Below are 27,750 nucleotides of genomic sequence, written 5' to 3'. Positions count from 1 at the left end.
TTGATAATATTTTGATTGACTCCGTTTGAGGGAATCTAATCAACATTAAACTCAATCGGAAGGGAAGTTATGGCTTTTTGATTGTTTGCAGGTTCAATAGCTTGGATAAAATTACACATTGTTTGCATAAACAAAAAAAATTGAAGCTTGGGTGGCTACCATAATGTGTGCTAACATCCCACTGGGTGAAAGCATGGTTGATAAAGCAGAACAATTGCAAGACTGAGACAGGGCAATGGTACCCTTTAACATGAGGTGCCTGGACAATGTTTTTCAGGGCAGGATTACCAGTTATAAAATTATTGAAAATTTCATAGGTGTGTACACATTGCTGCAGCTTTGCGGAGTGGCAAACCTGGCATATTACATTTGGCATGTGGTACTGCTGGTCAAATGGGCTCATTGAAGTCAATGGGACCATGGTGTAACCTTGTGGTTGAAGCACATTATTGCAATGCAAAATCCCTTTTGGGTTCAGAAAAAACAGGCATTCTGGAGACCTAAAATGCCTGCAAAGCACTGTTCAACTGAGGATCATGCATATGCAATGTGTGTCAGCCTGGCTTATTGTAACCTCTATCAGGGGTCCATGTCAATGCAGGAGCACAGTTTTGGAGACAAATGTCACCATATAACAAGTACTTGAACGAGGACATTATGGAAGATCATCAGGTATTATTTTAATGAAAGCTGCATTAAGATTTTTTTTTTAACAAGAAAGACATTAACAGATTATAGTGGGTTTACCCACTGGTAAATACAATCAGATGCTTCCATAGTAAAGCTGGTCATGCATGGATCGAAAATGGGCTGGTTTAGCAGCCACTGGCTAAATTTTGACCATTCTATGGCTGTCCCAGCTCGATAGAAGTGAATCTAACTTCTGGAAAACAGGCGTGTTGGAAAAGCTGTGTGGATCAGTGGCTGGAGCTGCTGATCAGTTTATTCTGACAGCGGAGGAGTCCTACTTTTAAGGAATGGATTACAATGCGTTCAGCCTGCCTAACGGTCCCCAGAACTTAGGAGGGGATTTGCGTGAGCTGTTAAAGCTGATTGTCAGTTGGTTATACATTTTATTGGAAAAGCAGCCCTTTCTATGGAAGAACACAATGATCGTGCATAGATTAAAATCTCCTGTGTTTTTGTTTCCTTTATATTTAGTGGAACACACCAATACATTTGCTGAAGTAGATGTTAATAATATCTACACATTTTTGGTGCACTGGGAAATTAACAATTGATTGAACTATAAAAAAAAAATCAATAGTACTCATGCTTATGAGTAACTTAACCTGTCTACGTTGTTCTCTGTAATCATTAGGAAATATTTGCCCTCTTAACTTGTTTTGTGGTTTTTGCTTGGATTCAATAATAATAATGTCTTTTGGGCATTCCCCAGATACTGCTACAGTTATGTAAACCCAGTCACTGAAATTCAAAAGTTGTCTTCAATGTTTTTAAATCTGCAGCTTTCCTTAAAAGAGCACTTGGTGATCCTGCCATGATGATCCTTGTTCAGGCACTTCCTTTTATGAGATGACAACTGTCTCCCAGTTGCATTGTCACACTGTCCTTTGGTGGAAAGTAGAAGTAGCAGTACTGACAAACCGGCATGGCCTACCGTTATCCCCATCAGCAAGCCAGTCTGGAGCAATGATGTGCAGCTAATGCTGGAGCAAATGCATGTAGATTGGAGGGGGGTTGGAGGAGATCAATCACAGTTAGTTAGATATAGTTACATAGTAGGTGAGGTTGAAAAAAGACACAAGTCCATCAAGTCCAACCTATGGCTCACATGGCTTTAGCAAACAAATTGTCAACCAGTTAGCATTTATACCTTCTTTATTGGATAGAAAGTAATTATACGGTATGTATAACCACATCTGATGGGTGTAATTTAATCCAAGGCAAGTTGGGACCCATGTTGAGCTACAACTCGACTTCCCACAAAGCCTGCATAGGGTCAAAGCTGGCAAAATGGACACCGAGCTTGTTCTCACATGCAACAGTCCTTACACAGTGGATTGCTTTCCAGAGGGTGGTTGACAGGTGGTGAAGAGGTGATATGTCGCCACCTCACTGCCTGTTATAACCCTTAAAGGCTTGTTGCACAATGCAGGTAGGATTCAACCGACTCAATAAAACTGCACCCATTGAGGAGATTTACTAAAACTGGTGCACTCAGAATCTGATGCAGCTGTGCATGGTAGCCAATCGGCTTCTAACTTTAGCTTGTTCAATTAATCTTTGACAATAAAACCTGGAAGAGGTCTGGGTTCTATGCAGAGCTGCTTTAGATTTTGCGCTATCCAGTTTTTGGAAATAACCCCCAAAATCTGGGTGATATGTTCTTGACTGGTGTTAAGGGAGAGAAGAAGAAAATGCAATGCAGAGTCATTGAGAATTCCTCTAGAAGAGCCTTTCTCAGCATTTTTATGACCGAGAACCTTAACCTCAACTGAAGGAACCTCTAGAACTCTTGGAAGGAACCCGGCTGATAATGGCTGCTCTAGAGGTATGTAAGGGGGTATATGGGGGTTAACGGAGAATTTATTAATTGAATCTAAATAATCCTGTCAATGGAGCAATAAGCCTAGGCAACATTGGCCATTTCAATAGAAACCAGCCTACATTTAGCCTGTGTATAGTGCAGCCGATCCGACGGAAGCCAGCCGTTTGACCAGCTCCTGTTGAAGCGGCATGAGCGAAAAGGTCTGCTAATCGCCTCCGGATCAGTGCTCTCAGTCAATGGCTGTGTTCTGGCAGGGGGGGCTGCTCCCCTGTCAGAAGAAAATAGAACAACAGGGGATTGTATTAACATTGGGTTGTTTGTACAGTGGCTCCGATGTGAGCTGTCCGTTTTTATTCGTTCAGCCTGCTGGGTTGAATTAAAAAAAAAAAATAGTGGTGTGTACTAGGCTTAAAGTGGAGGGCCACCCTAAAAAAAATAAAAATAAAAAAAAAAGCATTAATATTTTAAAAAAAAAATAAAAATTTTGAATTTTTTTAACCTTGCCAGAAATTCCTGTTGCTAGGCAGGCTTCCTAATCTGCCTTCTTCCTGCTCCTCAGTGATCTTCGGTCTTCTCTCCTCCTCCACGTTGTCTTCTGGGTAATGGGGCACGCTGTGTTCTGGGAACTGTGTGTTCCCTAACACAGCGTGTCCCATTCACAAAGCGCCGCGTGACTTGCGCATGTGCAGTAGGAAACGAGCAGTGAATCCGCAAGGCTGTTTCCTTTAGTGAGGATGGCGGCACTGGGACCCGAGAGTTGAGGGACATGTCGGCCTCAGCGGCCGAAATCGCAGGCGCCCTGGGAAGGTAAGTATCCTTATTAAAAGTCAGCAGCTACTTTTTTTTTTTTTTTTTTTTTTAGCTGCTGACTTTTAAAAAAATATTTTTTTTACAGCTGAAACACCGCTTTAATTATCTAAATTAAGAGCCTCATGGCATAAATGGCCCAACTAATACTTTGTGACCGGTAGTGTGTGGCGTATATTCTGAGAAGGTAATTATCAGTGAAAGAAAAAATGTCTATTAGTACAATTATCCCATAAAATGTCCCCCCATAATCCCTCCTGAATCCTACATTTACCTGTCCCCAATCCGTATAATCTAATCTATATCTTCTGTTAAGAGCCACAACATAGTCTTCCAGTTGAACTGTGCATGGGCAGCAGAATCCACATTCGTTTCTGGGAAAGATTGTCCAAAATTGGGGAAAATGTAGGCCCCTTTCACATGGGCGCCTCTGTGAAGCAGGATCTGCTTGCTCAGCAGCGGATCTCTGCGCTGATCCCCACTGAGCAGACAATGACAGGTCCGTGTCTGCTCTGCTATGAAAAGTGGATACGGACAAATCCCGCTCTCCTGTATGGGGCAATTGGATGGAAACTAACCGCTTGCCCATTTTCATCCAATACCATCTGATCCGATCCGCCAGACGGATGGGGAATAGGTCCCTCATCTGTCTGTTTTTGCCGATTCGGATCATTTTGGATGGCAGCCGGGTGTCAGCGGACACATCCACTGCTACATAGAAGAGACTGGAGGGTCCGATCAGGTCTGCCCGGAAAAAAAAAAAGGTGAACCTGATTGGATCACCCGTGTGAAAGGGGCCTAAGGGGTTTATGCAAAGGCTAACCTATGTAAACGTACAGTTCTTCTTTCAAGAAAAGCCTCCTAATAAGTGATAGTTAATACGTCAGAGCTTCAAGAGTCTCGCTTTTGCAGGCCTTCTAGGCAAAACTCAAAATTTCATCAAGACATGAGTCAGGGACCTTGTGGAGAAAAATTTGTAAGCTTAGAAAATATAGTTTCAGTCTCTGCTTGGGATGGTACAGCATATTATAAGCAATTAAAATAAAGGACATTCTAAAGCCTCGTACACACGATCAGACTTTTTGCAAACATGCAAATTAGCTGCTTTAAAGGAACCTCCGACCATGTGTACGCTCCATCGGACAAACTTTTTCAGTTTTTATCAGACAAAAGTTCGTTCTGCAAACAGAGAAACTTTTCGGCAACATAAGTCCGATGGAGCAAAGTCCGATTGTGTGTACAGAAACCACCGGACTTAAGTACAAAGTACAAACACACATGCTCAGAACCAATGCAAAAGATCAGACAACAATACAGAAGTTGACCAAAGGTGGCGGTAAAAAGCAGAAAAAACACGTGATTTGGTGAAAGTTGGCTGAAAAAGTCCTGCCGTGTGTATGCAATACAAGGTCACGGCCAACACTCTTTGGACAGAAATCCACGTGAAAGAATGTTTGAAGTCGCGCGTATGAGGCTTTACAGCTTGAAATACATTTTGTCTTGCATTCCACTTCAGTGTTTCCTGAACCAACTACTGTCTTGAATTTCTGCAGAAAATTCTTTTCAGCTCATTCAAGATATTCATGTAGCTCATCCTTGTGTGCCATTTTGTTTGCACAGGTGCTGTGCAATGCCTTGGGCTATAGAGATTCATTATTATTATTCTGACTATTGTCACAAATGTTCTAAGAAGTGGTGGCACAGTGTTCTTGTATTCTCACAAATATCCTCAGTATGTGCACTGGGTTTAACAGATGATGTAGAACACATTTTTCCCCTGCTGTAGCAAAATGGATCATGCTTTGCTGTTTTTTTTTATTTTACCTTCCTCTGGATCAACTGTGGGTATAGGATTGGGTATATGGGATTGTATGATATTATTTCTTATTTATATGGCTGAACTGGATGGTCTTTTTTCAACCTGACTAACTGTAACTATCACTACACACCTGCAGCTATAGCTTTTTAACCTGCCATGTATACATGTTCTTAGTGTTGATGCTCAATACCTGCCTTGTGTGGTATTTGGCGGTCATGAGTAGGCAAATTGTTACAGAATTCAAAAGCTTTTTAGGCCATTGTGGGAGTCAGCAGGTCATTTTCATGGTGCCAAGGAACATAGGTATCCGTAGACATCAATAGAAGGCTTGAACTGAAAATTTTCAAACTACCAGGATGTTGGCATTTGTCCAACCTTTATAGTGGGCAACAACATTTACCGACATGATCACCGGTTTTACCTTTTGTGCTTACATTTCAAAAGTCCTACGCCTTTTTGGCAATAACAAGGGGTTGCTTAACAGAACAATGTTAATGAAAGGGCTTACAAGTCTGGCATGGCATACATGTCAAGTTTCTGGAGTTGTGCTTGGCTGGCACTCGGCAGACGTGTACGTGGCAGAACAAAGCAACAGGTTGACTTTAAAACCTGGTCCTCATAGGGCACTTTTACATTGCTCCCCACCCATCCATTTAGCCATACAGAGTGAAGAAAATTTCTGATACGTCTGGGTATGTAGAAGTATGTGACTTACACCTTGTCACCTTGCTTGTTCTTGGTGGCTTGTCATGCACTTTATTTAAAGGGTGTCATTTAAGGGTGTTCAGACTGTCAACCCTTTTGTAAAACCCTGATTTGAAATCCAGCTGAGCTTACCCAGGGCTGTTTTCAGTAGCTCCTGGCGACATTATAGATGAGGGGGAAAAGCGAGGTGTTTACTGCCAGGAAGGCAGGGTGCATTAACATAAACCTCCTTGCTTTAGCCTCAAATCACAGGTTCACTTTAAGCTATCCATAGACTTTAGATATTAATTGCCCGATCCTCATAATTTATATTGGTATTCATGAGCAACCTTATTTCCTTAATTTCCTTTTTTTATTTTTTATTTACATGTCTGTGTATATGGTAGGGCATTAGCAGAATAAGCCTTCTTTCATAAGAGTAGGTAATGAAGGCCAGTCATGAAAATCCAGTATGGACAATTCTCTCATGGGAATGATCATTTAGTGATGTAAGCTGTAAAATGATTTTTTTTAAAGATTTTGGTGTGTGTGTGTATATCTATATCTATATCTATATCTATATATATATATATATATGTATATATATTTAATTATTGTTGTTGTTATTAATTTTAATTATTTTTTTTAATGGAACAAAAAACTAATTTTTGCTCCTCAAGCCTATGGACCTCTTCAAACATCTTTTGAGGCACCGCACGGTGTACATACCAACACAGCAATGTACAAGGCAGCCTTTGGGACTATAAATCCATGATTCTTTTCTTCGGTGCTTTTGTGTACATTAGAAGCACTGTGTGTCATTAATTGTTGTTGTAGTCCTGAACAGAAGCATACAGGACAACACTGCAATTGCAGGACAAAATTGAAAGACAATGTTGTCAGCAGGACGGTGAGAAAAGTTCAAATTTAGTTTTCACTGGAAAGAAAAGCAAAAAAAAATAAAAGATACAATCAACAACAAAGCAAGCCTACACAAAAATTATTATTTTTATTTTTAGGGACAATTTGTAGTCCAATATTGCCCATTTCTGCCGATTTATTGCCTATTAATATGTTGTTGAATCCTGTTGTCTGATTTATGAGCTATAGAAACGTTTGGCCTGCTGTCTACAATTGAGTGATAAATTGTTACCTGTGTATGACTACTTTGCCCTCTGTTTTATAGTATGGAGGAATAGAACATATTTTACTGACCATATAGAACATATGTTACTGTTAAGAATACTGCCATAAGTGCAAATATATTCAGACTTCTTCTGTGTTTATTTCTAGCTTGGTCTATGGAAGCTCAAGAGGCTCCCACCCAGAAACAGACATTTTGCACAGACAGGCGTATGCAACGCCTCACCCTCTGCAGGGCTATGCCACCAACCACCATCCAGCAGGTAAGATTACCCTCACTGTTTAAGACCTTTTTGTGTTCTTAAAATGAACTTATTTTTAGCTAAAATATGATAGAACTGTTTTACCATCAATAACTGCACTGTCAAAATCTGATCCTCATTAGTACTCACTGCTTTAAATGTGTATCTGTTTCAAACCTTGCTGTAAAAGTCCAGCAAATTTGTGTAAATGGAGACATTATCCGTCTTGCATCGGCTACTTCAATTGGATTTCAGCTGTGGGCACCATGCAGGGGCGGATCCAGGGGGGGGGGCAACATGGCAATTGCCCCCCCCCCCCGAAATAGTAGCAGTGACATGTCATTGTCACATTCTCCCTTGCTCTGTCTGCGCTGCCTCCGCTGCCCGAGTCTCTCTCACATAACCCGATCAGCGGCGCAGAGAGAGAGAGACTCTATTTGTCATTACGCCCAGCACTGACCAGAATGAGGAACAGCGGTGGGTGGAGCCTCTCTCCTGCACTCGTTGCTAACGCCTGGGCCGCCTGGCTTCTAGCAACGAGTGACGTCAGTCTGAGTGAGTCACGTGGGAGGGAGTCTCACTCTCAGACTGAGCCAACGTGACGGAGGAGGAGCTGCTGGAGAACAGGTCAGGCAGCCAGGGAGAGGATAGTCAACGCTCTGATTCCCCAGAAAAAGGCTGATGTGCTAGTGTGCTGCCAGTGGTGAACATCACATGTGCAGTTCCACAATTGGCTGAGTACAACCCAATCAGGTGGCAGCTTTATAATCCATGTCTGGCCCCCATGCGGACATACTACCAACTGTCGCTGCCACAGGATCCACAGAGCAGCGGCGCTGATACTGACAGGCTAGGTGAAGGGATATAACCTTCAGCTGCAGGGGGATTTCCTCCCCCTCCCTTTCCTCTTCACACAGACACTGCCTTTCGTCTGCTCTCTTCCTTTGCTCATTGGCCCTGGCCAGAGCCAATGAGAGGGAGGTGTCCAAGCAGGAGAGGATCATGGGATATGTAGTCCCAAGTACCAGTGGAAAAATGGTGATCGCCTAAGAATTGATTGCAGCCCGCAGCATGCACAGGGGGAGGGAGAGAACACCAGGAGGCTGCAAAGGACATCGAGGGAGATGAGAAGGGATCATGAGGCGGTGAGTACGAGTTGGAGGGAGCCTGAGAGGGAAGAATTATTTCCCCTTTCCCTGCTGGTAAGACACTGCAGCTGAGCAAGGTGATGACCCTTTTCTGGAAGCAGCAACATGGTCAGCCACAGGTTACTAGTCACAGACCCCCTGATCTGCTGTGTGGGGCAACAATACAAATGTAGCAGCCCATGTATTGTGGCAACCGCCCCCCAAATCCCTGCTGCCGCCATCCATCCATGCACATTATGAATGTCATGTGACAAATCGCAAAATACATGTGTGCCATTATGTATGATTATTTCTTGTGATACTGCGCTGCGTTACTTTGACTGGCTGATAATTGCATGGTTGTGCAACGCTGTACCGAAAATAAAATTTATGTCCTTTTTTTCCCCACAAATAGAGCTTTCTTTTGGTGGCATTTGATAATCTCTGCGTTTTTAATTTTTTGCAATATAAACAGAAAAAGAGCAAGAATTTTGTCAGTGCCCCTCCCGAGACTTGACTCTGGATCCGCCGTTGGCACCATGCTGGGACAGCTTGCGGCTTCACAGCCGGGTGTGCACTGAACGGTCCGGCAATCTTCTGGGATCTGTGACATGTCCCAGAAGATTGCAGGGAGGGAGAGGAAACCTTCCGCTCAGATAGCTTAGGTGATTCCTCTGTACCATGTTGCTCTATTATTGTCTGCAGGTGCCCTGATATTGTGGGTTTAGTTGTGTTTTTTGTCATGTGATACTCTGTATATATTTCTGATAGACTCGGTCCCTTCCAAAGCCACTTCCTGCAGCAGCCAGAGTCTGTAAGGCCTCTTTCACACGATTGATCCATTCAGGTCCGCCTGTCAGTTTTTTAGGCGGACCTGAATGGATGCTCCATAGGCCTCTATGGAGCGTTGGATGTCAGCGGTGACATGTCCGCTGACATCCGACCCGCTCCAATCCGAAAAAGTGTGATGGAGGAAAAACCTACTTTTCCAACCGTCATCGGATCGGGTGATGATGGACTCTGCGGTCCGTTGTCATCCGATCTCCTATAGGGGAGAGCGACACTCTGACAGTTCGGTCCTTGCACAGTGTGCAGAGACAGACCTGTCATCTTCCTGCTCAGTGGGGATTGACGGAGGGATCCCCCTCTGAGCAAGGGGATGTTCACGGGGCGGATCATCACGGATCCGTCCCGTCTTAAAGACCCCTAACACTCCCCTTTGTAGTTTTTCAGACTCTGTAAATTATGTAACTTCCTTCCCACCAGTTCTGATGGTGGGTGGGAACACATACTAATTAGCATTCAGTACCGCCCAGTCACACCTACAGAAAGAAACCCCTTCATACACAGCCTGTTCTAAAAGCTAGTTGTGCTGCTGCTGGGCAGAATTGAATGGATTACAATTAGACTTCAGTTTTGCCCAGTTAAATATGCCGACCAGTGTGAACAGGGAGAATCGCTGCCCTCGGGTCCCGCCCTCCCAGAGCCCTGCTTTCTGTGAAGTCATTGATTTGCATGTAAAGGAAACACCTCCCATAGCCCTTCCTCTGTAGTCTTGCAATAAGCCATTATTCTTTGGCATGCTGCAAGACAGGAATGACACATTTTCACCTTTCCACACCCACAGTAACTCTAGGAATTACCCCAAAGCTCCCAGAACTGGTACAAGTGACTCCCATAGCCTTCCCTGAAGCTAGAGAGAGGTCAAAGGATCATGAGACATGTAGTATTAGGACTGGAAATGGGAAGTCCAAGAACTTTGAAATTCAGCCAGGAGTAGGAGTGACATCACAGCCACAGAAACCTGCTGTACACAGCTAAAGGAGGTAAGTTGCACACAAATTGACAGCTGGGTTGTGATTCATTTATATGCACAATGCATCTGTTTTGGGGATGAAAGGCTGAAGTTCTTCCTTAAAATGGTTGTAAACTCTTACAGACCACTTTAACCTACAGGTAAGCCTAGATTAGGGCAAATTATTATTATATATTTTTTTAAAGTCAGCAGCTACAAGTACTGACCATCCATCCCAGAGCATGTGTTGTGAATGAAGCCAGTGGTAGAGGAAGCAAGCAGTTGCGCAGCAGAGCCGCATAGGCCATTGCTTCCTGTATAGCGCTGGCTCCTGTCACAGGCGGAGTGATAACAATTGCACTTTGCCTCGGACAGCAACAGCCAGCGATCCCTAAATGGAAGACTGTTATTAAAGGTTTATTACTAAAATTACAGTGTATATATGGGCATATCTGTTCTGCAGTGGTTACTGGGCTCCTTTCAAACTGATGTGCACCTGCGGGTTACCTGCACTGAGCCATAGACTTCTGCTATTACCTGGGGGTTTGGTGTGCTTTCAGAAAGTGCATCACACCTGCAGGCTATAATAGAAGGCTAGGACAAAGTGCAGCTAACCCGCAGGAAAGCCCCGGGTGCACTGTTCTGCACCCGACATGTGGGTAAACTGCAGCACATCAGCGTGAAAGCAGCCTTAGGCCCCTTTCACATAATCAGTCTGACCCAATCGAACCCTCTATTCACCTATATGGAGCCGCAGATGTTAACGTTTACACCCACCTACCTCCAATTCAATCCCCCAGAAAAAACTGAAGGGGATCTGTCCCCTCCCACCTGATCGGATCAGAGGTCCCATAGAGTAGAATGGGCTGTGCCCATATCCACTTTATATATGCAGAGTGGACACAGACCTATCATCCACTTATTGTGGCCCTCGCTCTTCATAAGGCTTGCCATACATTATGCAATTTTCCTTTAAATTTACCAAAACTATATAATATGAAGTTTAACCTGAACACTTTCAATTTGTGTGAAATTGGGCAGGTCCTTGCACTACATAGTTGAAGGTAAAACTACAGGAAATTCAATGAGAAAATTGTATAATGTAAGGCCAAATTATATAAATCCTGTATAATAATAATAATTCATGGGTTGAAGGAAAGAAAAACGCACATTTCCACCCCATCAACACAGTCAGTATTGATGGGGGAACGACTCCCGCTGCCCTGTTGTATTCCGACAGTGGGAGGTTTCCCTGCTGTCAGAATACAGTGGTCACTGCTGTTGATCGTATAAAAAAAAAAAACTGACACTGTACTGAAATCAACCTGTATTGAAATCAACTAATAGTTCGACAAAAGTACAACCAGCCTGCCCATAGATTGAAATTTGGTAGTTTCCCTCTGAAGAGATGAATTGCAATCAATGTATGGCTGGCTTTAGGCTTTTCTTCCACTTTAAATTATCAACATTTCAACAAGATACAGCTCATCTGCATGCTCAAGCTGCGTCTCATCCAAACATCAAAAGTTTAGGATTCGATTAACGTTTCAAGACCTGTGAGTGCCATACACTATATGTAAAATTTGGAATGGGGCAGGTAACTCATTGCTTTGCACAGAGAGAAGATTTACAGTATCTTACAAAAGTGAGTACACCCCCCCACATTTTTGTAAATATTTTATTCTATCTTTTTCATGTGACAACACTGAAGAAATGACACTTTGCTACAATGTAAAGTAGTGAGTGTACAGACATTTTCTGTCCCCTCAAAATAACTCAGCACACAGCCATTAATGTCTAAACTGCTGGCAACAAAAGTGAGTAAACCCCTAAGTGAAAATGTCCAAATTGGGCCCAATTAGCCATTGTACCCTACCTGGTGTCGTGTGACTTGTTAGTGTTACAAGGTCTCAGGTGCGAATGGGGAGCAGGTGTGTTAAATTTGGCGTTATCGCTCTCTCTCATACTGGTCACTGGAAGTTCAATGCGGCACCTCATGGTAAAGAACTCTTTGAGGATCTGAAAAAAAAAATCATTGTTGCTCTACGTAAAGATTGCCTAGCCTATAAGAAGATTGCCAAGGCCCTGAAACTGAGCTTCAGCATGGTGGCCAAGATCATACAGCGGTTTAGCAGCACAGGTTCCACAGGTTTGGTTGACCTTGCCATGGTCGACCAAAGAAGTTGAGTGCACGTGCTCAGCGTCGTATCCAGAGGTTGTCTTTGGCAAATAGACATGAGTGCTGCCAGCATTGCTGCAGAGGTTGAAGGGGTGGGGGATCAGCCTGTCAATGGCCAGACCATACGCCGCACACTACATCAAATTGGTCTGCATGGCTGTCGTCCCAGAAGGAAGCCTCTTCTAAAGATGATGCACAAGAAAGGCCGCAAAGTTTGCTGAAGACAAGCAGACTAAGGACTTGGCTTACTGGAACCATGTCCTGTGGTCTGATGAGACCAAGATAAACTTATTTGGTTCAGATGGTGTCAAGCATGTGTGGCAGCAACCAGGTGAGGAGTACAAAGACAAGTGTGTCTTGCCTACGGTCAAGCACGGTGATGGAAGTGTCATGGTCTGGGGCTGCATGAGTGCTGCTGGCACTGGGGAGCTACAGTTCATTGGGAACCATGAATGCCAACATGTACTGTGACATACTGAAGCAGACCATGATCCCACCCCCCCGTAGACTAGGTATTCCAACATAACGACCCCAAACACACCTCCAAGAGGACCACTGCCTTGCTAAAGAAGCTGAAAGTAAAGGTGATGGACTGGCATCTGTGGGGCATCCTCAAACGGAACGAGCGCAAGGTCTCTAACATCCACCAGCTCTGTGATGTCATCATGGAGGAATGGAAAAGGACTCCAGTGGCAACCTGTGAAGCTCTGGTGAACTCCATGCCCAAGAGGTTTAAGGCAGTGCTGGAAAATATTGGTGGCCACACAAAATATTGACACTTTGAGCCCAATTTGAACATTTTTACTTAGGGGGTGCACTCACTTTTGTTGCTAGTGGTTTAGACATTAATGGCTGCGAGTTATTTTGAGGGGACAGCAAATTTACACTGTTATTATACAAGCTGTACACTCACTGCTTTATATTGTAGCAACGTGTCATTTCTTCAGTGTTGTCGCATGAAAAGATATAATAAAATATTTCTAAAAATGTGAGGGATGTGCTCACTCTTGTGAGGTACTGTGTATATCAGGGCTTTGGGGATGTGCTGAGATTGGACCCTGGGGGTATATCTCCTTTGTTGGGACTTCCAATGTTTTACACATCGACAGGTGATTTGAATGCAACTAATCTTGCCTGTGAGGAAGTGTTGCATTGATATGTTTAGGAAAGCTTGCTTTGGTGCTGTATATTAAGCAGCCTTTTCATGCTTGACAGAGATTTGAGAGTGAGGAATGGTGCATTGCATCACAGCCCAGCGCTTTTCTGTAGTTTGCAGTGAATTTATCTCCGTGCACTTCACTGGGTTCCATCTGGGATCTGTTAACACTTTATCAGGTTACCTGACAACACCGTATGGAGTAATGAATTTAATGTCTTGAATTTTTACTTTGTTGTAGGAAAACATATGTATAAATAGAAGTCTGTGCCCTCAAATACTGGTTAAGTGTAACTTAAAATGATTGTAAAGGAATTTTTTTTTTATAAAATAACAAACATGTCATACTTGCCTGTTCTGTGTAATGGTTTTGCACAGAACAGCCCCAATCCTGCTCTTCTTTGGTCCCTAAGTCCCTACAATCACTTTAACCATTTCCCAACTGGCCGCCGCAGGTATACTGCAGCAGGTTCGCTCCCCTGGGCGAACCGCCATAACTGTAGGTTGGCCCTTTTAAGACGCTGTAGGAGGCGCACTCCTGCAGCGTGTGCCCACAGCCACAGCCACAGCCACATCATGATTGGATGATAAAATCAGCAGAGCCTTCACTCATTTCAGATCTACCCCTTAGATTTAGAGTGACTGCACTTCCAAGTGCACTTTCAGTGCAAAGTGGATTTGCCTTTTGTAAATAACCCCCATTGTGTTTTTTTTTTAAATTGTTGCTCTTCTTTTGTTTATAGCTCAAAAAATAAAAAACGCAGAGGTGATCAAATGCCACCAAAAGAAAGCTCTATTTGTGGGGGAAAAAAAGGACATCAATATTTTTTGGGTACAGTACCACACGACCGTGCAATTGTCAGTTTAAGCAGCGCAGTGTCGTATCACAAAAATGGCCTGGTCATTGAGCAGCCAAATCTTCTGGGGCTGAAGTGGTTAAAGCAACTTTATAAAATAAATAAAAATAAACAATACCATAAAGGGCTCTCTGCAAAGATTTGAATACTTACTTGTTCTGTTGCGCATGTCTTAGATTTCTATATTCATGAAATAAAGCTGGCAGCTGAAGATTCTGCAGAATCCAGCACTTCTGGGAGTATCAATTTCATGGTCGTCTGCTTCACACTTTGGTTTCGTCTGCTATTCTTTGCATTGCTACAGGACACTGTAGTAATGTAGGGATTGAACCATTGAGCACAGTGGGGGACCTGGATTCTGACACTACTCGAAGTGTCGGATTCTACAGGATCTTGAGCTGGCAGCTTCTTTTCATTGCGGTAAAGCTCGGTGACACAAAGTGCACTTAGATGAATATTCATTGGGGTTGCAATAAGATATTTTTTATTTTCTTTATGGCTTATTTTTTAATGAATGTGTATAGTACAATGTAGACTTTATGTATGTACCATGTTTTTTTCTTCTTGCTGCTTGTATTTTCTTTTTCAGATGTGATGAAATAATTCAATTTTATTAAGTTCAACCTTGTCCTTTCTTTAGGATTGTCGGGGTTATTTGAGACTGGCCTCCATCATGCCAGCAGTGCCACTCCAGATGCATCTGTGATGAATCTAATCTCTGCCCTCGAATCTCGAGGTCCCCAACCTGGACCCTCTGCCTCCTCCCTTCTCTCTCAGTTCCGCACACCCTCATGGCAGACAGGTATAGTCTACAGTTACAGTCCTAAAAATGTTTTATTTTTTTAATTATTGTAACAAATGTTTTAAAAAAGAAGTGTTAAGGATGTACCTGGTCTAAGCAAAGGCCTATAATATATATTAAGCCTGTGACAGTGAGAGTCAACAGTTTTCAACCAATTTATGTTATTAACGCCGATTTTCTAACCAAAATTTTATTTCAATACAATGGAAGGATGAAAATCTCGGTCAGGGTTTTATTTATGTCCATATTGGGGAGATCTCCCCCCCCCCCCCACTTTCCATCCCAGTGACACCACCACAAAAGACAATGGGAAGAGTTGTCACTGGGGCAGGGTGTACCTGCTCTAAACCAAGGTCTATAATATATAGTAAACCTTATACTGGTAATGTTTGTTACTTCCACTTTAAGGATGAAAATGAAATCTAGAAAATTGAATGGTTGAATCTTTAAATTGCTGAACCCACCATCATTTTCATCATTTTAAATTGGAAGGAATGTGTGCTATTTCTGAATTAATGGAACAATCAATGAAAGCAGTGGGAGGGTGAGAATCTCGGTCAGAGTTTTATTTATGTCCATATTGTGGAAATTCCCTCCTCACTTTCTATCCCAGTGACACCATTAAAAAAGACAAAGGCAGGAGTTTTCACTGGGGCAGGAAGGCACAGACAAAGTAAACTTGACTGAGGTTCTAACTTTTTTTCTTTTTTTCATAAAACAAAAATAAAATGTTTTTCTTGCCAGCTGCGCCCTTGATAGTTAAAGGGATTTTCCATCACTTCCTTCCTATTGCCACGCACCAGGGGCATTGCTAGGTTTACAAAAGATCTGGGACTAGAACCCATAGCAGTGTAGTAAAGAAAGTCATACGCTTGGTCAGGCATACACATTTATATACAGTAATATACGTGTGTGTGTGTATCCCCTCCAGAGAGCCCCCCTTGCATCGGGGTCCCCAGAGAGCCCCCCCTTGCATCGGGGTCCCCAGAGAGCCCCCCCTTGCATCGGGGTCCCCAGAGAGCCCCCCCTTGCATCGGGGTCCCCAGAGAGCCCCCCCTTGCATCGGGGTCCCCAGAGAGCCCCCCCTTACATCAGGGTCCCCAGAGAGCCCCCCCTTACATCAGGGTCCCCAGAGAGCCCCCCCTTACATCAGGGTCCCCAGAGAGCCCCCCCTTACATCAGGGTCCCCAGAGAGCCCCCCCTTACATCAGGGTCCCCAGAGAGCCCCCCCTTACATCAGGGTCCCCAGAGAGCCCCCCCTTACATCAGGGTCCCCAGAGAGCCCCCCCTTACATCAGGGTCCCCAGAGAGCCCCCCCTTACATCAGGGTCCCCAGAGAGCCCCCCTTTACATCAGAGTCCCCAGAGAGCCTTTCCCTTGCATTAGGGTCTCCAGAGAGCCTCCCCTTACATCAGGGTCCCCAGACTGCTCCTCCCCCTTACATCAGGGTCCCCAGAGAGCCTCCCCTCCCCTTGGGGACCCCTCCAGAGACTCGGGGCTATATTCCAAAAGCCACCCCCTAGCGACGCCACTGGCAGGCACCCTGTCACTTTACTAGGATGTGAAAGGCTGTAGGGATAGGAACACCGATGGCAATCAAAACCTAATCCTATCCCACTGTAACCAAAACTTAAAAAGTTTAGTTGAAATTGCCTTTGAAGGGTTCATGTGCAAAGGGACAAGCAAATGCATGTTTTGTGTTGCTGTGCATGGGCTTATGGTTAGTTGTTCTACTTTTCAAAGTTCATGTTACTGAATACATTAGACTGAAATTTTATGTTCAACATTTGATCAATTTAAACAATTTGATTTGAACAAGCACTGTATGCATAGTCTTCTTTTTTTTTTATGGAAAGCTGACTATATTCTTTATATACAGAACATAAAAAGGAATATCCGCGCTAAATGTGCTTAAAAAGTAAATAAATAATCAAGAATAGTGAATGATAAAGACATCTGCTAGCATAGGTCAATAGATAAACAACCAATGACAATTAATATACATATAGTGCATCACTCAATCAACATCTATAGCATGATCTCAAAAATTTGACAAACCTTGGTAAATGTGATAAATTTAAAAAAACAAAACAAAAAGGAGTATAATAGTAAGTTCATCAGAAAACGGAAGTCCATAAAGCATTCAAAGAAACCAAAATCCATGAAAGAACGAAAAAAAAAAAATAATAATAATAAATTCCAGTGTCCCAACAGAACAAAATCCTACTGGTGAGGGCTAGAACAGATGATTCTGTGCATAAGAGCCAGCTTCCCCAGATCCTCTGTGTAAAACACCTTCAATGCAAAAGGTGGCAGCTTACCAGAATCATGGTGGCTTCCAAACTAATGGAAAAGAAAGCCAACAGCGCAGTGGGGAAAACCTTTCCCAGGTGTATCCATAGAGGTGCTGGCGGTCCTGGCATGTTTCAAATCACAACCTCATACCCGGTGCATATGCATTAAAATATAAACAATCATATCGTGATACTATATAAAAGGTGGTTTATTGAGTATAAAAGATGCACTCCAGTGATCGATGATAAAAACGAGCGTGTTGTTGCATAAATACTGCCGCAATGGCCATAAATAGAATATCGAGCGGCTGAGGAGCGTGGTGACGTCACGTCTGGTCCCATCCAGCTCGTTACGTCATACGTTTGACGTCGCCATGGGACACTTTATATGATGTCTAAATGCCGTGTAGAAAATGTCATCTTCTTGTGCAGGTGTAGGGATGTATAGTTTGAGCTATTTTAGCATAAATGTATTTTATTTTATTTATTTTTTTGCTGCAAGTTAGTAGTTGCATTTCCCTTGCAGTCATAGATTTGAGAGACTATATGCTAATGCATTTGTTACTTTTCTACGATATTGATTCAGTTTGTTTTTCTATTTTTTTTTCTAGCCATGCATACCCCTGCTCCTGCAGAACTCTTTATATCTGGAGCCATTCCAGGATCCGGTACATTTCCATCATCCTCTGCCCTTTCAGCTTACCAACACCCAGCATCATTTAGTGGTAGAAGCTTCCCTGTAACATCCTCATTAACTCTTCAAGACGCCACCTTCAGCCCTACTTCTAATGGACTCCTCTCTCCTCATGATCCACTTCTACATATAAAGTCATCACAGTCCTCTGTTCCATCTTCCCTTAGTTTTGATCGGCTTGGCAGCACGGTATTGGGCACTGGATTATCATCTCAGAGTTCTGCCTATCGTAGTGCCCAGGAATCGGCTTCACGGCACCTTCCTTCCCAGTTCAACCTCCTGTCCTCTTCTCTCGGACCTTCGGAACAAACATCCCAGCTCTACAATGCCTCTGTATTCTCAAGCTCCCCAGCTTCTTCAATTGAAAGAGCAATGCCTAGACAAGATAGCGTTATTAAGCACTACCAGCGGCCCTCCAGTGCACAGTCCCAGCTTCCCTCAGCCGCAGCTGCTGCCCACTCCCTGCAGCACTATCTTAGCTGTGGTGGCAGTTACCAGCAAATGCAGCACCGCTCAAGCTTGTCATGCAGCCCATTAGGGGACCAGTCACCTGTCAGCAGCGAGGGTTCGCAGAAAAACTCACAAGCACGCCAGGAACAGTCTCAAAGCTACAGACCAATAATACAGTCACCAGGTTATTCAACATCTTCCTCTTCCAACAAGTCCAAAAGCTACTCAGCATCTAGGCAGACTCCTCGATCCACTGCCACTCCAAAGTGCCAAAGCATTGCCACCACTGGACAGACACACAACTACTCCTCCTCCACTCCAAAGCCCAGCTCTGTTATTGCTAGCCAGTCTCAAGCTTACTCCCCTGGACAGCCACAGAATCTTTTATCCATGTCCCAGTCACAAAGCTATTCTGTATCTCAGTCACAGAACCTTTCAGCTGTTACTCAGTCACAGGGCTTTACATCTAGCCAAGCCCAAGATTTGACCAGCGGAAGCAAATCCCAAAGCTTTACGACTAGTCAGTCTCAAGGGTTGCAGACTTGCGTGAGCCAGAATCAAACCTACTCACCAGAGCATTTGCAGGGGTTGTCATCAGTAGGCCAGATTCCAAATTACAGTGTACAAAATGAGTCTCATGTTTCTGCCAGCCAGGCACCTAGTTATGTTCCTGCTCATTCACAAGGCTTACCAACTGCTAGTCCTTCCCTAAGTTACAGCACTGGCCATTCACCAGCTATGTCCAGTCACGCTCAATCTATTGGTTATTCTAGCCATGGCCAAAATTTATCAGATTCAAGTCCCTCTCAAATAATCCGACCTCTCCAGTCTCCTTCGTCAAGTCGCTCTCAAAGTGTAGCTTCTCCTGGTCAGTCTCAGAAGTATTTGACTTCAGTACTTTCACCATCTTTCATGCAGGCTTCCCATTCACAAAGTTATCAAAATTCCCAGTCCACCTTAGATAGAACACCATCCTACAGCAAACCAAAATCTGATTCTGATCTTCTTTCCACCGAAAGGACAGACGATGAAGACTTTCTTATTCAACACCTATTACAGTCACAAAGTCCACCTCGAGTCTCCTCTGAAAGCCTAGCTGAGTGTGAGGAAAGGTCTAGTAAATCAATGGCCTATGAAATGAGCAAAACCGAGGAGAGGTATCACCTGCAAAGTGTTATAAGGACTAATTCCAACTTGGACAACCAAGGTTTAGAGTTGTCTCTTCAGAGCTTAAAAGACAAGAAAAAAGCTGATCGCCATAAAGAATACGCCAACACAAGGTCGACTCCAGAGTCTTTGGGAACTTCTGTTGTGCATTATAGTCACCAGACTGGTCCCATGGATTCATACACTCAGGACATGAAAAAGTCAGTAGACCATTTACCACACATGGACACCTCAAGTAAAGACATGTACTCTGCTCATTCAAACCTGCAAAAGACTCCCGAGCATGCCTCGCAGGCTCACAGAATGGTTGCTGAAAGTCAGTCAATGGAGACTCACAGCATGCTTCAAAGCCAGCAAGGCACACCAATGATGATGGATACCTCCCCGGATCTGCCACTTTCTCTTACCCACCAGCCAACCACTCAGCAACCACAGCTCTTGCAGTCAGTTCTCACCCATACCCAGAGTCAGTTGCAGGCACACCAGAGAAAAGTACAGACTCCCATGGATGTTCACCTTATGGAACCACAAAGGATCCAATCTGAAGCACAATCTCCACAGCTACAGATGCAACTGCAGTCTCAGGCTTTGGAGGCCCACTTACAGTCCCAGCAAATGCAAGCTCATGTACGCTCACAATCTATGGAGGTACACTCTCGTTCTCAGTCAATAGAGGCACAGCTGATGGATTCCCAGCAATCTCCTCAGCTACAGGCACAACTTCAGTCAGAGCGCATGCAAGCAGAGATGCAGCCAGAAAGAATGCAGGCATCACTCCAATCTGAAGGCATGGAGGTGCATTCCCAGAACGATGCCATGCAAGCATTATCACGACCCCAAGAAATCCAGGACTTTCTGGAACCTGACTTGAACTTGGAGACACATTTGGGCCAGGCTGGACCTGTGCAAAATCAGTCGCACCTCTTGTCTGATGCAGGAGATCCCCTGCGATTAGATGCAGAGTCCTCCCAACAGGTGCCACAAGCTCAGATGGAGCCCAAGGACCAGTTTGATAGTCCAAGTCCTCAAGGTTCAAAGCAGAGGTTTGTTCCTTTGACATCTATTTGCTTTCCTGACTCTCTTTTGCAAGATGAAGAGCGAAGCTTTTTTCCAGGAATGGAAGATATGTTCTGTCCACCTCCTTGTGGGAATGATGAGTTTCCCAAAGCAAGTTGTGCTGATGATGGTTCTCAGAGCATGGACAGGAATGAGGCCATGAAAAACAGTTATGAGATGATGCAGTCTAGCCAAGGCTATTCAGGTTACTGCACCTCCGAAAGTAATGACAATCAACAGAATGTTCACTTGGGGCTTGATTCTGTATCTGTCAAACATGAGCTACCATCAACTGTCAACACAGAACAGTTAGGTCTAATTCAATCTGGTCATAGCCAGCAGTCTTCAGAAGTGAAACCTGGCCTGACATCACCCATCTTTTGCTCTTCCAAACCTAAAAAACTGCTCAAGACCTCATCGTTCCACCTGCTGAAAAAAAGGGAACCATCTTTCCAGCCTCCCAAGAAAAACTATGCCCAAGAGTACGAGTTTGAAGATGATGAAGACAAGGAGGATGTACCTGCAGATATTAGATTAAATAGCCGTAGACTACCCGATCTTCTCCCCGATCTTATTTCTAGCTGCCGTACTCGTCCTAACATTAGTCCTATGGGAGATATTGACTTTTGTCCACCAAATAACATGGATGGTCCAAAGAGACGAGGCCGGAAACCCACTAAACCGAAAAGAGAAGGTCCTCCAAGACCCAGGGGAAGACCAAGGATCAGGCCTCTCGTAGAACCACATGTGCTGGGGCATGATGGTATTAGAAGGCCCAGAGGAAGAGGTAGGGGGAGAGGAAGGAGACTGACAGATGAGGGAAGAGCGAGCATGCCAATGGAGCCACTGAAACCACTAAAGGTACCTGTAATGTTATTTCACAAAACAGAAGGGTGAAAGAAGAGTAGTTTAAATGGAGTTCCAGAAAAAAAGTAAAAAGTTTGTTTTAGGTCCTTTTTTATAAGTGGTTTTTAGGGATGGGCAAATTTAAAAAAATAGTCTACTTGAGTCATAAATACATTTAAAAAATCCAAGGATCATTAACTAGGTAATTTTCCTGCACATTAGCTCTCTGGCCCCTGGGATTTGCTCATCACCGAGTATCATGAAGGACTCCATTCTTAATGCAAATGTCAGGTTTTCTTGGTAACTGCAGCACTACATCCTGATTAAATCTGACAGGACCCTAAACTATTATGCTTATCTTTGGGAACCACTCTAATTTAATGGCCAAACTCCAGGAGAACATGGAGAGTAAGGGAGTTATGTTAACCTGTAGGTTATTACAGAGAGGGACCTGATTTAGATAGGTGTTTTCTATTTTTCTGGAAAACCCACTTTAAACCCATTAGGTAAAAATAGGTATCTTAAAAATTAGTTCACTAAATAGTTTTGTGTTGTTTATTTATAATTTTAAGTACAAGCTGGGCATAGTTTCCAAAGGATCTAGAACACTCAATGTGTACATTTTATCTCCTTGGTCAGATCAAGCTGCAAGTGCCAAAAGGGAATGACGCTTTGCAGATGGATCAAGCAGAGATGCTCCCTCCTCCCCAGGAGAACACTTTGGACAACAGCCAGACTCGGGAGAAGATCAAACAGAAGATCAAAGAAGTAGAGGAAAAGCAACCAGAAATAAAGTCAGGCTTCATGGCCTCTTTTTTAGACTTCCTGAAGTCGGGCAAAAGGCAGCAACTACCTACAGCCAACACCAGCCCATCGAAGAACAGACCACCGTCTGCCCAGCAGGCCTCACAGGCTTCTTTTGGGATGGCGTCCCAGATGCTTTCTGGAACCTTGGACTCTACGGAGAATGATAGCCTAGTTATGAGTTGTACCAGCCCCTGCAAAAGGCTGGATGATGAACTGAAAAGAAATTTGGAGACATTGCCTTCCTTTTCTTCAGATGAGGAGGACTCTGTCAGCAAAAACCAGGATTTGCAGAAAAGCATCTCTTCAGCTATATCTGCCCTGTATGATCCCACTGACCGCAAGGAGCCAGAAAGTGCAGGTTAGTACATATCTTAAAAAAAACAAGTTACTTTTCCATTACCCATCTGAGCTGTTTTGGTGGCAAATGATTTGTAGTTCTGGTTAGCTATTCTTGATATTCACTCACTCCCATATGCAGTGTAGCTGGGTGCCTTATCCCACCATTCTCTCTATTTTGTGGTTAAAGCAATAAACCGTGGTTAGGTAATTGATCTATTCTTTAATTTAGTAGTGAAAGCAGCAGCACACTGATGAGGTCATCATCCTGCTCTTTTCCTCTATCAGCAAGAGTTTTGGTTTCAGATTGACATCACTGTTTAATCCAGATTAGCATTTAATTCTGTCTGCTTCTTGTTTAATTATTAGGCATTTTAAAAAATTACAGATGTTGTACTTTTTTTATTCTATACATATATATATATATAAAAAACAATATTTCCTTAAGTTAGTGCTGATTCATAATTGGATAATTCCGGGTGCATTAAGTACCCTTCTTTTTTTTTTTTTCAAAAGGCTGTAAATTGAAGTACAAGAAGTTTATCAATACAGGTAACTTTAGTGTTTGTAAGGCCGCGTACACACGGGCGGACTGTCCGCCCAACTAGGTTCGTCAAACAGTTTGACAAACAGTCCGTTCAAAATTAGCATGAACGGACTTGACCACACACGACGAACGAACAGTCCGCTGAAAACTTGCGTGATGACGTGAACGGCACGTACGATGGGACGAGAAATTCGGCGTCCGATACACTGCAATGCAACCTTCGCCGTGTAAATTCTTTCTGAGCATGCGCGAGACTTAGTTTGCCGAACAAGCCTACACACGAGCGGACTGTCCGCTCAAACCAAGTTTCAGCGGACAATCTTACGGAAATTCCGAAAAACTTTGTTCGTCAGACTGTCCGCTGAAACTGTCCGCTGAAGCCCACACACGAGCGGACTGTCCGCTGAAACACTGTTCAGCGGACAAAGTTGGAAGAACAGTCCGCCCGTGTGTACGCAGCCTTAGTTAATATTACATTTGAAGTAAGAACATACAGGAGATATGGGACTTTCAAGGTGCAAAACATAGAAAGCGACAAAATATAAAAGAAAAATATATATATATACAAATTTTATTAAACAAACTACATCAATAAAAACAATACATGCAGTATACTCCTAGCCACGGATGAGTGCAAGGCATCCTATAAATGACCATGGTTTACTGTAGTCACATTCAGGGTTTTTCTACATGTTTCGCCGTATGGCTTCTTCAGGAAAGAACGTAAATGTTCTTAAAAAAATGTTAAGCTTTAACACCGGTCTCTGACCATATAACTTAATATTACATTCGTTAACCCTTCATAAAGGGTAGGCTATGTGTTCCTGCATTCAATACCTTCTAGTACATATATAATTAATTTACCACAAAGTGTCTGTCTTCTCAATAGATTTTTTTTTATCTTAAGCACCCGCCATAGTTGAGGAGAAGGTGTCCAGCCCTGTGCCTTCTGAGCCTTCATCACAGCCGGAACCACCAGTGGCAGTCTCTCCACCATCTCCTCAAGAGGCTCCTGCTCCTCCTCCACCAGAAGAGCCCCCTTCCCAGTCATCCCCTGAACAGGAGGAACCAGAAGATTCCAGACCCCTACATCTGGCCAAAAAACAGGAGACAGCTGCTATTTGCGGGGAGACCGACGATGAAGATGTCGAGAGCAGTGGGGAGGGTATCTTCCGGGAGAGAGATGAGTTTGTCATTCGAGTGGAAGACATCCAAGCTTTAAAGGTATGCAATTTTGTCAGCAAGGCCTTTGTTTTGCTATGAAGGATACGTTCACTTAAAAAAAAAAAAGTAATAAAGGCACATTTTTTTCAGGTAAGAAAACGTGCATTTATTATTGCTTGTTGCAGGAGCCTATAAAGCATTGCATCAGCGATCAGCAGATTGCTGGTGCCATGCAGATTTCCTGCAGATCTGTTAGGGTATCGGCTTGCTCGTACCCTGGAGACCTTTGGTAGTTCATTAAAAACTACAAGCCAACAGCCGCAAAGGCTTGTCACAAAAGCTTGTAGTTTTTCTTTCACAGGACACTGTGAATGAGTGACGTGGCTGGGCGGGTGGAGCTAACTGGGTGGGAGAGAAGAGATCCCCACTAGCTGTCAGATCAGGGACTGTTTGTATCATGTTAGGCCTCATGCACACGAAACGCGTGTTCAGATGCAGTTGGACACTTTTTTCAACTGCCCCTGAACTCATTCAATGTTATCCTATGTATCCATGCACGTAGTCTCGTTTTTTGCAGTTTTTTATGCAGTTGCGTTTAACCTCGTTTTTCCAGAAGCAAAAAAGTGGGTTCAGACGCAAAAATTTCCACGTTTCAGATGCAAAACGTGGCTAAACGCGGCACCCGCGTTTGCGTTCATATGCGTTTTTAAAGGAACCCAATTTTTTGGACCTGAAAACTCAGAAATATGATCTGAGAATGACATTTTGTGACCCGACTTTGGGGGCCCATATCTTGGGGCCACTTATTGTCAGGAACCCCAAATTTGGTATGCAGACACTTTGGATCTAGCACTACAACATATCCAAATTTGGGATCCTATCACCAAGTGACCCCGAGATAGGGGGCCCCAAAGTCGGATTGCAAAATGTCATGCACTTTTCTGCATCAGAGATACATGGCCTCAAAGTCAACTGTGACCATCTGCGGCAATGTAATTTGGTCATTAGGGTTGGGTGTTATGGTAAGTGGTTATCCGTTAGGGTTATTGTTTAGGATTAAGGGTTGGATTAGGGTTAGTGTAAGGGATAGTGTTAGCTGTTAGTGTTAAGGGTTAGGGCCGGTTCACACTGGGGGCGATGCGAGGCGACACGACTTGCCTCGCCGCGACCTCAGCGGCGACTTGCAAATGACTTCTGTATAGAAGTCAATGCAAGTCGCCCAAAAGTAGTACAGGAACCTTTTTTCTAAGACGGAGCGACTCGAGTCGCTCCTCTTAGAACGGTTCCATTGTACAGAACGGGGGCGACTTGTCAGGTCGCGGCACAGCAAGTCGTGTCGCCTCGTGTCGCCCCCTGTGTGAACCGGCCCTTAGGGTTAGTGGTTGGGGTTAGGGTTAGGATGAATGGTTAGGGTTAGGATTCTGGATATTTTAATAAGGCATTAAAAAATATTATACTACCATATACAGCAGCAAAGAATTAAAATATATTAATCAGTACATATTTCACGATAAAAATATATAAAAAAATTGGCCAAATAAATTTAAAACAATTATAAAAAATCTAATTAACATAGATTTGCTTTTAAATAAAACAATTTGAAACTAGAAAAAATGAATAAAAGCATATATTAAGATTAAAAAATAAATAATTAACTATTTTAATATTGTTTTATATTAGAAATAGTGAAAACATGTTAAAAATTGCCACAAGAAAAATTTAGATATTTAGAAAAATTGGATAATTTGCTATAAATAGACATTATTAAAAAAAAAAATAAAGGACAGATATGGGATGGGATCCATTTCAAAATATATACCACAGAAAGAGAGGCAAATGCAAGTGTACAACTGCTCTCTATGCTGCTGCTGCTGCTCACTCTGATCAAAATAGCAGAAATAGTTAAAAAAACATGCTTTGAGAGCTTGGGGAGGGTCTACATGATGTTATCTTTATGAACGCGTCTAAACGCGGCAAAACGCGCGTTTCTAAATGCGCGTTTCAGCTTTTTTTGAGCAGAGTTTTCACCTGCGTCTCGTGTGCATGAGGCCTTACAACCTGAATAATTGTTACATGTCATGTAGAGATGCCTGCACTCACTGTTTACATTTTTTAAGTAGACAGAATGTTCAGAGCGCTGATGATGGAAGTAGGGTGTAATGTCCAATCCATACTGTAGGTCTACTTAAATTGTTAGATCACTAACTCCATAGATTATTTGCCATTAAACTGTATTAATTATAATTGGGTGATACAGTACGGATTACCATATCCAGATTGTAAGACCTCATGTACACAGGATGTTTGAAAACCTCTTCTGAACGCTGGAACTTGACAGCTAGTAACCGGCGTTTAAAAAAAAAAAAAAAAAAAATTCAATTTTGCCGCGTTTATGCGCGTTTACATTTAGAAGGGTTTTTGACAGATAACAGTTTTTACAGATCAGTACACCCTCGCAAATAGCTACAATGCAGGGAAAAAACTGTGTCGCTCTCTCTCTCTCTCTCCATCTAACTCAAAATATACAAGGGTTCGGTGAAATCCGTTTTTACCATTGCTAATGGTCAGAAATGCTTCCCCATTGAAACCACTTATAAACGCGGCTTACCGCGTTTGCACATTGTTACAAGCATTTGGCATTTCAAATACGCCGTTCTGAACGCAAATTTTTGCTTTAAAAAAAATTCTTCTAAACTCAAATGTTTCTAAACTGCTATAAACACCTGAGTGTACATGTAGCAATAAAATAACATTGAGCAGAGTTCAGGGGCTGCTAAAAAATAAAATAAAAAAAAAACACCAAATGCTCCTCAAAATCTGACTACCAGCTGCAGTGTACATGAGGCCTAAGGCTGGGTTCACACTGAAGCGATGCGGGAACGCCGCGAATCCGCGGCGGGTTCCCGCATCGCATGCCTCCCGCCGGCAGTTCACACTGCCCTATGCGGACTGCTGGGAGTGTCAGTGAAACCTTAATGACACCCCCAGATCAGTTTGCATATCGCAGTGCGATCTGCAAACTCGGACAGGAATCGGATCGCATGGTGTGAACACCCATGCAATCCGATTCTGCTGCGGACCAAAAAAAGGGTCCTGTGCGAGTTTGGAGCGGGTGCGATGCGAATTCAGCCATACTATCTGTATGGCTGAACTCGCATCGCACAGATATCGGATGTGATTTGCACTGCAGTGTGGTGCGAATCACATCCGGGTCTCCTAGCCGCAGCAGTGTAAACCCAGCCTAATGGAGAACACAACAAACAAAT

At 43.3% G+C, this 27,750-nt stretch overlaps 1 protein-coding gene across 1 annotated transcript in view; it reads left to right on the top strand.

Moving 5' to 3' along the window:
- Positions 1-27,750, top strand: part of PRR12 (proline rich 12) — a 156,952-nt gene that overhangs the window by 92,853 nt on the left and 36,349 nt on the right. Inside the window, exons 2-6 of the mRNA XM_077457187.1 lie at positions 7,116-7,228; positions 14,962-15,123; positions 18,029-21,645; positions 22,270-22,795; positions 24,228-24,544. Coding sequence (XP_077313313.1) covers positions 7,116-7,228; positions 14,962-15,123; positions 18,029-21,645; positions 22,270-22,795; positions 24,228-24,544 — 4,735 coding nt within the window. The remainder of the gene's footprint in view (positions 1-7,115; positions 7,229-14,961; positions 15,124-18,028; positions 21,646-22,269; positions 22,796-24,227; positions 24,545-27,750) is intronic.

Source organism: Lithobates pipiens, unplaced genomic scaffold (genome assembly GCF_037356315.1).
Source record: "Lithobates pipiens isolate NorthernLeopardFrog02 unplaced genomic scaffold, aLitPip1_a1.2 Scaffold_27, whole genome shotgun sequence".
NCBI classification, from domain to species: Eukaryota; Metazoa; Chordata; class Amphibia; order Anura; family Ranidae; genus Lithobates; species Lithobates pipiens.
Note: the sequence above shows the minus strand (reverse complement) of the source record. Positions and strands in the feature narration are given on the sequence as shown.